Source organism: Ixodes scapularis, unplaced genomic scaffold (assembly GCF_016920785.2).
Source record: "Ixodes scapularis isolate PalLabHiFi unplaced genomic scaffold, ASM1692078v2 PGA_scaffold9__187_contigs__length_104089568, whole genome shotgun sequence".
Lineage (NCBI taxonomy): Eukaryota > Metazoa > Arthropoda > Arachnida > Ixodida > Ixodidae > Ixodes > Ixodes scapularis.
Genome location: NW_024609884.1, coordinates 61,567,110 through 61,580,661, shown reverse-complemented (window position 1 = coordinate 61,580,661; position 13,552 = coordinate 61,567,110). Strand labels below are relative to the sequence as shown.

The 13,552-nt window shown below is 52.0% G+C and overlaps 1 protein-coding gene across 3 annotated transcripts in view; it reads left to right on the top strand.

Moving 5' to 3' along the window:
- LOC8038470 overlaps nucleotides 1–13,552 on the top strand; it is a 215,804-nt gene that overhangs the window by 162,261 nt on the left and 39,991 nt on the right. For 2 of the 3 annotated variants that reach the window (XM_042287120.1, XM_042287122.1), the window contains exons 10-13: nucleotides 1,337–1,558; nucleotides 1,651–1,860; nucleotides 1,925–2,167; nucleotides 2,556–2,771. In XM_042287120.1, coding sequence (XP_042143054.1) covers nucleotides 1,337–1,558; nucleotides 1,651–1,860; nucleotides 1,925–2,167; nucleotides 2,556–2,771 — 891 coding nt within the window. The remainder of the gene's footprint in view (nucleotides 1–1,336; nucleotides 1,559–1,650; nucleotides 1,861–1,924; nucleotides 2,168–2,555; nucleotides 2,772–13,552) is intronic. The other variant, XM_042287121.1, reaches the window with a different exon arrangement.

Genomic DNA, 13,552 nt, shown 5'->3' with positions numbered 1-13,552 from the left:
GCCTTTAACTCTATTCTCCAAGTGAAGCCGGCTCCCAGCTTTGAAACCACGCGAAAAGCCTAGCCAAACGGCACCTAGTTTCCCGATTGCGAGGGAGCGGAGTGAAGCTGATGGATTTCGGCTTCGGTCCCATTGGCTGGCGCGCGTCATAGTTTCAAAGAACGAGGCTCCCATTGGCCGCTGCGCTTCAGTTTCAACGACCGCCACCCCATGGCGCTGCGTGTTCGCGCCGTCCGCGCGCCGATAACACGAAGCGTTTAAGATCAGAGCGGCGAAGAGAGCGCGCGATCTGCCATCAACGCAAACACGCCGCAGACGGAATAAGGGAGCGGAAGAAGGACATGCATGCTTTCGCATTCACAACTCATAAAAAGTGATTATGTGTACCTCGAACCTTTTTTGGTAATAAAACGTATTTCAAAACGTATTTGAAGATGTTCAAATACGCTCGTTTTATTTGTACATCGTATTTAGATACTTTTCTGAATATTGTAATTGGATATTTAATTAAATACTATTTTGTGGAAGTACTTTGTATCTGTATTTAAATACATTTTTGGGAGGAATTTCCCCATCCCTGTATAGACACGCTAGATGCGCAATGTCACACGTTTCTGCGTTTGTTACCACCGTTGTAAACTAAAGGCAGAGTGAATGCGCTGTGATTATGTGCTTTTAGTTTATGTATCTGTACTTGTGTGTATTCTAGACTTTAAGCCCTCTCTGACTTATGCTGAAACAGCGAATACTCCGCGAATTTTGTTGCGTGGTGAAATTATTGCGAGATATATTTATCTCCTCTTGAAAAGTGTTCTACGCACTGATTACTTGTAATAGTTACTCCTTATGGAAACCTTAATTCCGTACCTTTAAGAATAGTATGGAAAGCTATTAGGCACTTTTACAGACCACTATGTCCAACCTGTCAACTAGTCGTATAAGCAACTCTCCAACTAGTTTTGGTACGAAGTGATCCAGTGATTTACTCAGGCACTTTACGAGGGTAATGAATTTAAATTGCACTCGGCTTCATGTTTTGTTTATGCGTACAACACTGACCACGATTTACGAACAAGGAAATCTGCATTCCTTGCATACTTCTCACCGCAGGGAGGCCAAAGCTACCAGCGTCTGTCGTGTTTCTAACACGTCACGTGTGTTCGGTTTACCTGGAGAGTTCCGCAGTGCGCTCGCGCCACAGAATCTGCAGACGTCTTTTACCTTTGGCCTCCAGTGGTTCGGGTGGAGATATCGGAGTTTAGTTTCTATCTGCATCCCTCGTAAAGGGGGCGTAGTGTTTGGCATGCGCCTGAGGTACTCCATGGCTTTGCCACAGACAGAAGACTCGAAGGCTGCCTCCTCCCGGCCACCCCCAAGCACGCCGAGCTCGAGTGTCCCGGAGAAACGCCGAGGGAGCAGCGAGTGTCCCCCGGCGCTGTGTGCCTTTACCGGTGCAAAAAAGACTACGACATCGTCATGACAGACCCTTCTCACCGGTCTCTCGAATGCCTACTCGACGCGTCACAGTGGAACCACACGGTAGCGCCAGTCTGTAAGAGTAAGACCTTCCGTATCCCTCGTTTTCTGCCAGCTGTTCGCGGCCACTCGGTTCCGGACCTCCACTCGTCCATCGGAATGATTTCGTTGCAGAGACGGGATGTGAGAGCCCGAGCCCGCTGTCCCATTCAACCCTAGACTGCTCCCAAGGCTTGACCAGCGTGAACACTTTTCCCCCGGGAACGACCTGTGAACACGTGTGTGACGAGGGTTTCACTATCCCCGGTAGCCAGCTGGGCCTGAGCCAAGTCACTTGCTCCCGAGATGGAAGCTGGAACCAGACACAAGGACTGCTCTGCGTCGGTAAGTGCGCGCCAGAAGGGGCGCTCCTCGGACCCATCGCTCATAGCTCCTTTTCGTCAAGCAGAAATGGAGGTTCCACAGTTGTCCGAGGGCTGCCGGGACGACACGCTTCTGGTGCACAGTCGCAATGTGTCTTTCCCAATTCCCATCGCCGCGCCCGTCTTCAAAGGGTTCAACGATAGCAACGCAATGGTACACTGCAGCATGGCGGAGTTGAGCGACTATGGAACGCACACCAACAACTGTACGGCCACAGATACAGAGTTAGGGACTGTGTCTTGGTGCACGCACAACATCACAGTGATCGGTGAGTTTTCCCAATCGTGTCACCTCGCTAAATCGAATAATCAGAATGATTATTCGATTTAGCGAGGTGCCTACGAGTCTACTGCACCTCGAAGTAAAATAGACGGTGAACGAATCACTGCAATTTACGGAGCACGTTCAACGTATGACGGGACGCAAAAAAACAAAACAGTCTGACCTCAAAAGTGGATGGTGACCCAAGTGATGATAAATAAAAATAACATGCTCAATGTCCCTGCGCAAATTGCACTTTCGAAACGAAACTTTTTTTTTTTTTTTGCCTTTGTCAGTCCGTAGATCTATGCAGTGATTGACCCACTGGATGAAGTATGACCTCGAATGAATTAATTTAGAGTGTAGCTTGACAGGTACATATATGCGTTGTGCAGCTTCCGGATGCCCGTCGTTCGACAGTGACCCGTACAGCCGAGTTTCCTGTTCGGAGGACCGCAATGCGACGGAGGACATGCTGCATCCAGTGGGCGACGTGTGCGAGTACATCTGTGAGCTCGGCTACGTGATTCCGAGAAGCAGGCAAGACTGGGCCGCAAAAGAGTGCATGCCCAACGGCGCCTGGAGCAATGACAACTTTCACCTTTGCCAGAGTACGTACAAGTGCGCACAAAAAGTGAAGGTTCATGCGGTTAGGCATCCACAGTTTCCTGTTTGGTGATGTAATTATTAGCCGGCAAGCCAAAATCAGTCGGCTTCGTCATACGAGGAGGGACCCAAAAGTAACCAAAATACCAGCGTCCGCTGCTAGCAGCGCTTAGCGGCACCCCTTCCAATACAGTTTGCCGGCCGGCGTCCTCTGCTAAAGCTCTAGTGGCATGTTGTGAAGTTTTTCCCCAAGCGGCTTTGAAATCATTCCTCGTTTTATGCAATGTTTAATTTGAAGGAGTTTTCAGATTCACAAAACGATTTCTTTCCAAGACTTTTTTATACGGGCGAACAGGAAAAATTCACAGAAGGCGAGGTATGGTAAATACAGGGGTAGAGAAGCGGTGTCATGGTTTTGTTTTGCTCAAAGATGCTTGCACTTACAGGGCAGTGTGTGCTGCGGCATCGACGTGATGGAACCATCACTCCCCCTTTCTCTCACATCGGGACGTTTCTGCATTCGTGAGTTGCGCAAGTGTCGCGAAATTCCCAGATAAAACACCTGATTAACAGTTTCACCGCGAGGAACAAACTCGGTTTGGGCAATGCCCGAATCGTTTCGACGTTTTCATCAGTTGAGGAGGTTGAGCGTCGCCCTGAACGCGGTTGGTCGTCCATCAATAATCCACCAGACCTGAAGCGAGGAAACCAGTCGGAGACCTGTTATTTCTTAATAGCCCATTCTTTGTAAGTTGTCTGAATCATTACAAGAGTTTCCGCCGCGGTTTCTCCTAGAAGAAAACAGGACTTCACAGCCCCACGCTGCTCCTTAAAAAAAAAACAAAAAAAACAAGGAATTATTTTAAAGCGCTTAGGGAAAACATTCTCAAACCGCCATAACTTTAGCAGACAACGCCGGTCGGCCAACTGACTCCGAAAAAGTGCCGCTAAGCGTTGCTAGCGGCGGAAGCTAGTTCTACGAACGGCCCGCCCTCCAGAAATTCCTTCAGGTTTTTTTGGGTCCCCCCTCATGCGTAGTTAATTGCAATCATGGCAGGAAGACCAGGCCACCTGGCGCAATGCGGGTTTGCTTTCGGGTGAACGCTTGTGATTGGATGGGGCCAAATACAAAATATTGTCTTCAACGCGATGCTTATTTAACTTAATTTATTAAATACACAGAAATATAGCTGCGTATCCCCTCCAGTGATCAACACAAGCTGGATATCATTGTAAACAGCGAAATAACCTTACCGAAGACCGAGATACCTGTAGTCTTAGTTCAGTAAGTTTAACGTCTCTGCAAATTGAGCATCACATCTGAAATCATCAATGTCTTCGCGTGAAGCATATATTTTTATATAAAATACTATCGGTTACTTATAACCGTCTAAGCTTCATTAACTACAGCTTAAACGGGCATTCACTTAACAGCGTCCGTGAGTGCAAGTGCTTGGGCATTATCATTTTAAATAACTTTTCTGGGGACTCGCACATTGCCTTCGTTACCTCAAAAACTACAAACAAGCCATTAAAATTCAGACAATCACTAAATTTTTAGTTACTTTATTATAAAAGATAAATTCGGCCTACACTGGCATGCGCTCAAGGTGTTTTGATTCTTTATACAGCTCTTGATATTCACGAATTGGAAATGGTACAGAGGAAGACTATTCGATTTATGTTTAATATATATGAACGGCATAACTCTCGGCCCTCATTAACGAAGTAAACAGATATAACTCTTCTTATACACCGTGCAAGAAAGGATACACTGAAATCACTTTACCAAAGCATCACAGGTCTTCACATTAGCACCACCAACCTGTTTAGCTTCTCCACTATAGAGCTAGCACTACCTTCACACTCAAGAAACATAAAAAGGTAAAGCCCCTCGATGTGGTCGCGTTTATCTTGCAAGTAACGTCAAATGCGGAGTGCACGAGGCCAGTGTCTCGAGCGGCCCTTGGAAGCAAATGGCGGCGCAGCACCCACTCGTGGCACGTGTCTTGGCGTGAATTTTATCGAGAGACTTTAGTGGAAGGTAGGGTGCCTACATGTCTGTCTGTCTCAGGGTGAAGACATCCATTGTTCCCCTGAATGTGCCAGTGCGTGACGGTCTCGCGCACTCGGTGCGTGACTTGGGCGGCAAAATGGCGCCTATGTATTAGCCAAAGCTAGACGCTCGAGCTGAGTGACACCGGATTGCGCGCACTTCAAAATGCATAAAAAAACGAATGGGCGGAAAAATGGCTGACATGTCACCACTCAAGCAAACGCGCGTGTGTATGAAGGCACTCTAGTGGAAGGCCGATCACAGCGACGCTTTCGATCGGGCACGTCGCCAATATTCCAGTTTCTTGCTCGCAAAAATGAAAATCGATGGTATACATAAGAAGAGGAAGATAATACTGTAGCTTCATACGATTGACGGCGTGGGTTTTACACGCTGTACGACTGTTTGCAGGTGGATGCTCCCTGATTTGTGTACTATGCACACAAAAACTAGCTTACTAGCTTACAATAGTAGTTTGCTACTATGCAATAGCAAACTACTATGCACACGCAAATTTTGCGCTGCTGCAAGGCTGCCATTCGCGCCTTGCAGCAGTGCAAAATCCCCCCAGATCTTCGAGCACACCTTGAGGCGGCTCTACACACACTTCACCCATCGTCGCTCATCATTCGGTGTATCCCAGGTCATGCAGGGATGGCAGGTAATGAGCTGGTTCAACTCACCCGCGAAATGTATATCCGGGCACCTGTGAACAGCTGGCCTAGCCCCCCGACAAGTGATGAAGCTTTAATCTACCAACGCTCAATCAAATATCACTACAAACAGCTCCGTAACTCTCAGCAACGCCTATACCTTGGCCCCACTCTAACCTCGATGTCACGCAAACCCACATGCTTAGAAAGATCAAAACAAATACTCTTCTGACTCCCACTAGACTCTACCACTTTCGACGCCGTTCCGATCCCTCCTGCCCTAACTGTCCCTCCCTATACTCCAATCGAGGACATTGTCGTCTACAGTGCCCGGTTACTGTATCTACTCCGTTCCTCCCTTACCCCCTTCCTGGAGTGCCTGGCTAGCGTCGGAGCACCTAGAAGATCAAAGGGCCTTGGTCTACCAAGCCATGGACATTTTGAACACCTAATTTGTGTTGCTAAATAAAGTGCATTCTTTCTTTCTTTCTCTCTATAATATTCACCGCATTTTAGTGTATTAAGCTGTCTTGGGCGTGCCAAAGCCGAGCATTTCAAGGATTCACATGATACCCTCAAATGCGTAGCGCACAGAAGTTTATAAGTCTCGTCAGGCTGACATCGAACAATACAGCGGACTAACATCTCGAATGTTCAGACTAACGGATTGATGCCTGTCTTCAAATTCTTCCTTTAGCAGCCAGCAGAAGGCAGCCATTAGCATGTACAGATGATATTGCCGCGCGCGCAGCTGGCCAAGTAGGCAGCGCGCGCGTGGCCTAGCGGTTATCGCGCTTGCTTTCCACGCTGAAAGCCAGGGTTCCATTCCTGGCCGCGGAGGCACTTTTTTGTTGACTCTGTAAAGTAATGTTCTGGTAAATTCGAGAACCATCTTGCTGATTCGAGGTTAGAATGTTCTACGCGCCGAATCTTCCACGCCGAACGATCCACAAACCCACGAGGGTACATAAGGGATTCCGCCAGGCGAGCGGAGTCAGTTTTCGCCCCAGCGTTCGACTCTGCTGCTACGCCGACTTCGACGCCCGCGACGCTCTGTTATTATCTTTTGTACCCTTTTATTTTTGGCACAAGTTCGCCACATTAAACGTTTATTTATTTCTGTTTATTTACTGTTTCTTTAGTCACCACCCGTGACATTTTGGTGGAGGTGCAAGGTACCGCATGTCCGTGCAGCGCAGCCCTCCGAGATCCCGCAGTACAAGTCCGAACCCAAGCTCCCGAGGACCCAACGAAAACCAGATCGAGATTCGATCAAGTCGCCGCACCCAAAGGCTACACCCGGAATACGGACTTTTACCACCCAGGACCAGGCAGCCGACGATGGCCAACCAGTCGCAGACCCCCGCCGCTCCTGGCGTCGTCTACCTACCCGTCGCTCCTCGGACACCGGCTCCATTCCACGGCGAGCAGTACGAAGACGTCGAAGACTGGATTGACCAGTATGAACGCGTCGCCCGCCACAATTGCTGGACCGACGAGCAGCGCCTGCACAATGTCTATTTTTCGCTCGAGGGGACCGCGAAGCACTGGTACGCGAATCATGAGTCCTCCCTGACGTCGTGGGACATTTTCAAGACCGATCTCAAGGATACCTTCATCAACCACCACCGCCGAGAGAGAGCCGAGGACCTACTGCGAACCAGAACCCAGGGCCCCAACGAGAGTGTCACCGGCTTCGTAGAGGACATCCTGCGCCTGAGCGCCCGCGCCGACCCTCGGGCTACAGAAGAGAAGAAGCTACGATTTCTCATGCGGGGTGTGAGAGAAAACATCTTTGGTGGCCTTGTCCGCAGCCCTCCGACAACTGTCGAAGCTTTTGTCGCCGAGGCAACGAACATCGAGCGTGCCCTGCAAGCCCGAGCCAGCCACTACAACCGACTCCCCGACACGCCTGTTGCTTCGACGCTGGCATCTTCCCGAATCGACGACGGCCGCATCCGCGCTGACAACCTTCGTGAAATTGTCCGGGACATCGTCCGGGAAGAGCTCCGGAAAATTCTACCCGACACTGATCGCCCCGCCTCGATCTCCATCGCCGAGGTCGTGCGGGAAGAAGTGCAGAGAGCCATCCAACCAGAGGCTCCCATCAGCGGGGCAGTCCCCGAAGAACCCACGCTAACTTACGCCGCAGTGGCCCGACGGCCACCGCCTCCTACTCGCGCCTATGTCGCGCCGCCCCGACGTCACTCTCCTGCGCCGCAGCACAACCGACGCCACGACGATCAAGTCCAGTACGCCTGCACGGAGCCCCGCGCACCCCGGAAGACCGACGTATGGCGAACGCCCAACCGACGCCCCCTGTGCTTCCACTGCGGGGAGGCAGACCACACCTACCGCCGATGCCCATACCGACGACTGGGGCTGCGCGGGTTCCACCCGAACGACCCGCGCCCTCGTTATGGTGAACGACCTCGGGAGATCGACGAGTACCTGCGACGACCTGTCTCCCGAGCCCGCGTCCCGCCGAGAATTCCGGTCGCCGTCGCCACGACGTCCAGATTCGCCGATGCACCGACCCCGACGTGAAAGCCTGTCACCCCTCGCTCCTCGCCGGGAAAACTAGGCGCGGCAACCCCTGGAGGTGGAGTTGCCGAAGACGACCGACGCCAAGATCCTCCACAAACGTCGGAGGGCCCCCACTCGAGCGCTACCAGAGACTAAAACGACGCCCCTGCAACGGTGTCCAATAACCTAAACGTCGTCATCGACGGCCACAACGCATCAGCACTCGTGGACACCGGAGCAGACTACTCAGTCTTGAGTGGGAGGCTCTCCCGCCGCCTTCGCTAAGTCATGACGCCGTGGGATGGACCCCAAATACGAACCGCAGGAGGACATCTCATCACGCCCGTCGAAGGTGCACTGCTCGCGTCGAGATTCACGGCGAGACGTGTCCGGTAAAGTTCATCGTTCTACAAGACTGTTCCAGAGATGTCATTCTTGGCATGGACTTTCTGTGTGAATACGGCGCCGTCATCGACCTGGGTGAGAACAGACTGACGCTGCGGAAGCCTGTTCCGCCTTCAGAGAAACCCCAAACAGGGTCAGCCGCCGTCCGAGTCGCCACCGACCACGTGAACCTGCCGCCGCGATCAAGTGTTGCCGTACCCGTCGTGGCCGATACAGCTACCTGCGGCAAAGTTGTCCTTGAAGGCAACCTTCAATTGCTACTGGGAAGAGGAATAAGCGTCGCAAGAGGAGTAGCTGAACTTCAGGATGGGCGGACTGTGGTCCTCGTGACGAACTTCCGGAATGAAAAGCAACACCTCACAAAAGGTGCAGCCGTGGGCCACGTCGAGGAACTTCGAAACGCCGCCGAAATCGCCACGATTACTGACGAAACCTCGCCACCTCAGCAAGACAGTCCGTCGCCAGCGCAGCTCGACATTGACCCTAAGCTTCCGAGCCCGAAACGACGGCAGCTAAGTGACCTTCTCGCCGAATACAGTGACTGCTTCGCGACGTCGTCGAGGGTGCGCCAAACCGCCGTTGCGAAACACCGCATCGTTACCGAGGACGACGCGCGCCCTGTGCATCGATCGCCGTACAGAGTCTCCGTTAAAGAAAGGGAGGTGATCCAGGAGCAAGTGCAAGAGATGCTGAACGACGACATAATCCAACCTTCAAGCAGTCCGTGGGCCTCTCCCGTTGTACTGGTTAAGAAGAAAGACGGAACGCTTAGGTTCTGCGTGGACTACCGGCAGCTGAACGCAGTGACGAAGAAAGACGTCTATCCACTCCCCCGCATCGACGACACGTTAGATCGGCTGCGCCACTCCCGATACTTTTCATCCATGGACCTGAAGAGCGGCTACTGGCAGATCGAAGTCGACGAACGGCACCGAGAAAAGACAGCTTTCGTCACGCCAGATGGGCTGTACGAGTTCAAGGTGATGCCCTTCGGACTGTGCACGGCTCCAGCAACTTTCCAGCGTGTCATGGACACTGTACTGGCAGCACTGAAGTGGCAGAGCTGTCTCGTCTACCTCGATGACGTCGTAGTGTTTTCCAGCGACTTCGACGAGCACTTGCGACGACTGCGAGCAGTTCTCCAAGCCATACGTTCCGCCGGACTCACCCTGAAGCCGTCGAAGTGTCGGTTCGCCTATGATGAACTGAAGTTCCTAGGTCATGTGGTTAGTAACGAAGGCGTTCGCCCCGACCCAGAGAAGACTCGCGCCGTCGCAGCATTTCCCGCACCGACAGACAAGAAGGCCGTGCGAAGGTTTCTTGGACTATGTGCCTACTATCGGCGCTTCATCCGGAATTTCGCAAGAATTTCCGCACCGCTCACAAACCTCACAAAGGACGCCGAGAAGTTCGAATGGGCCGAGGAGCAGCAGCAGGCATTCGACGAGCTGAAGCGACGACTGCAGACTCCTCCTGTTCTAGGACATTTCGATCAAGATGCGGAAACCGAAATTCACACGGACGCAAGTAACGCTGGACTTGGCGCGGTACTGGTTCAAGTGCAAGAAGGCACCCAGCGAGTTATCGCCTACGCAAGTCAGACACTGTCCAAGGCAGAGAGAAATTACTCCACGACTGAGAAAGAATGCCTTGCGGTCGTCTGGGCAATAACGAAGTTTCGTCCGTATTTGTACGGGAGCCCGTTCCGTGTAGTCACGGACCACCACTCGCTCTGCTGGCTTGCGAACCTCAAGGACCCGTCAGGACGCCTCGCACGATGGAGTCTACGACTACAAGAGTTCAACATGACTGTGGTCTACAAGTCAGGCCGGAAGCACAGCGACGCCGACTGCCTGTCCAGGGCCCCCGTCGAAACACCTCCTGGCAGCAGCAACGACGATGACGACGAGTGCTTCCTAGGTGCAGTGAACACCGACGACATGGCACGACGTAAAGAGACGATCCTGAGTTGCGCGCGTTAATCGAGCACCTTGAAGGACGAGGGGGTACTGTCCCCCGTGTCTTCTTGAGAGCCCTGCCGACTTTCGTTCTCCGACAAGGTGTACTTTACAAGGAGAACTTCGGAGACAACAGCACACCATGGCTGCTGGTAATCCCTACCGACCTTAGAGCGGAGATCTTCCAAGCCTGCCACGACGACCCGACATCCGGACACCTTGGTTACAGCCGTACGCTGGCCCGAATTCGTGAAAGGTATTACTGGCCCAAGCTGTCGAAGACCGTTCACTACTACACACGGTCCTGCCACGAGTGCCAGCGACGCAAGAAACCGCCGACGAAGCCGGCAGGTCTCCTACATCCGATCGCTCCCCCGACCGTACCGTTCCAGCAGATCGGAATGGATCTACTTAGTCCTTTCCCACCATCGATGCAAGGAAACAGATGGATTATTGTCGCCACAGATTATCTCACGCGGTATGCCGAAACGAAAGCCCTTCCTGTAGGGACTGCTGTGGAAGTCGCCAAGTTCTTTATCGAGTCCATCGTCCTCCGGCACGGCGCTCCCGAAGTTTTGATCTCAGACCGTGGATCATCATTCATGGCCCAGCTGACGCAAGAAATCCTTCGTCTCAGCCACACCAGCCGTCGGCGCACAACGGCGTACCACCCGCAGACCAATGGGCTGACGGAGAGGCTCAACAAGACCATCGCCGACATGATCTCCATGTACGTCGACGTGGAACAGAAGACATGGGACGAGGTGCTGCCGTACGTCACATTGGCCTACAACACGGCCGTGCAAGAGACCACCGGGGTGACACCCTTCCAACTGGTTCATGGTCGCAAAGTAACGACAATGCTGGACGCGATGTTACCCCACGAACCGGCTGTCGACGGAAGCGACGACGCCCAGGTGGTTGCCCAACGGGCAGAAGTCCGCCAGCTCGCCAGACACCGTATTCAAGCCCAACAACGTGTCGACACTGGCCGCTACAACCTTCGTCGTCGGGACGTCCACTTCCAGCCCGGAGACAGGGTGTGGGTGTGGACACCGATCCGCCGCCGTGGTCTCAGTGAGAAACTCCTAAAGCGCTACTTGGGGCCTAACAAGTACTTCGTCCACTCGGGGATCTGAACTACGAGGTGATGCCCGACGGAACACGGACTTCATCACGCCGCGCTCCACGACCGGAAGTCGTCCACGTCGTGCGCCTCAAGCCGTACTACGCACGATAAGACTGCGAACTGTGATCTTGTGCATCGCTTGATAGGATTGTGTTTCGCGAGCTTTTGTTTGTTTCGCTCTGATTTGTTGCCTTTTACGTAGCATCGAGACGATGCCTTTTTAAAAGGGGGAGTAATGCCGCGCGCGCAGCTGGCCAAGTAGGCAGCGCGCGCGTGGCCTAACGGTTATCGCGCTTGCTTTCCACGCTGAAAGCCAGGGTTCGCTTCCTGGCCGCGGAGGCACTTTTTTGTTGACCCTGTAAAGTAATGTTCTCGTAAATTCGAGAACCATCTTGCTGATTCGAGGTTAGAATGTTCTACGCGCCGAACCTTCCACGCCGAACGATCCAGAAACCCACGAGGGTACATAAGGGATTCCGCCAGGCGAGCGGAGTCAGTTTTCGCCCCAGCGTTCGACTCTGCTGCTACGCCGACTTCGACGCCCGCGACGCTCTGTTATTATCTTTTGTACCCTTTTTTTTTTTTTCACAAGTTCGCCACATTAAACGTTTATTTATTTCTGTTTATTTACTGTTTCTTTAGTCACCACCCGTGACAATATACACCTAGGTGATGATAGTTACTGAGATAGGCTGAATTTCGGAAAGGGTTTATTAACATACATTTTCGTGCTTGTACCTTCGGCGGTAGTTTGATAGTTTAGCCCCATGTTTTGGGAGAAAAAGCCAGACGTCGGCGGCCACAAAACATGTTTTTTGTGTCTGGGGCGTCAAAAAATTAGGCGTCTTTATTGGAATTAATTAATGGCGACGCGCGCGACCAAAATTTCAACTGCTGTCGGCTTTCCACGACTGGCCAAGCCTTCATTATGGGGTTTTTAGTAGAATTAAGTAATGGCGATGTGCGCGGTCAAAACGTCAACACTGGTCGGCTTTCCACTATGAGTCAAACGCTTTATTTCTTTTTGTTAATTAATTAATTTTGATAGCCACTAATTCTGCTCTCATTTACAGAAATAAGAGCAATGTCAAACAGGAAACTTTGGCGGTGTTAGTTTGCGAATACAGAGACTCCGAACTTCCACTGAGATGTTTACCCACACCAAGGAAAATCCTGGCCATGACGTCACAGATAGGAACTGTGAGAGGGAGCCATCGGAAAACCTTGCGGTTATAAGCATTTGACTTACTCTTCCGTTGCCTGGCACGGCACTGTCAATTCGGATTTTTATTTCCCGTGAAACAGACACTTCGGATCGTTATTTCCCATAAAGGCCGGTTCACACATAAAGCGGAGCGCTAAGTTAGCGCTACGTGAGCGCTCCAAGGAGCGCTCATGTGGCGCTTCCTAGCGCGTGATGTAGCGCTCGGTTAGCGCTTCAGCAGCGCTCTGTTAGCGCTTATTTAGCGCTCTGTTAGCGCTACAGAAGCGCTTTGTTAGCGCTCCCACGCTCCTTGTGCCGTGCTTGCTGCTGTGGAACAGCGCGTGCACGGCGATTTTTTTTTTTGTGTTGTTTTTCCTTTGGCATTGAAAGAAGATGAAGTAAAAGGGTCCCTCTCCAAGCAAAGGGTCGGGCAGGCGATCCAGAGTCATGAACTCTGAGCGACTAATTGATTGGGTACAACCTCATCGCTTCCTATTCGATATGCGTGACCCTGGTTTCAAAGACACGCAGTTCAAAATAATCACCTTCGAAAGAGCTCTGTGTCTCGGTCCCTCAGCCTAGGAACAAGGTTCGCCGGGTACCCGTGGGTATCTCGGTGGCGAAAGATTTCGCGCTCCCAGGAGGCTCTTCTGGGCGTTAAGCCGTCCGCACAAATATGCACTAATCGCATCTAAGAGCATTTGTCTCATTTCTATTTCAGCATCCCACATGTCCGCCATGGTGCTGCTGATGCACACCCAACCACAGGAACCGGAACCGCAGTGCACGCGCTAATCCGCAGCACCACGGTACCAGAAGCGCTACTGAAGCGCTAACACGGCACTACTGAAGCGC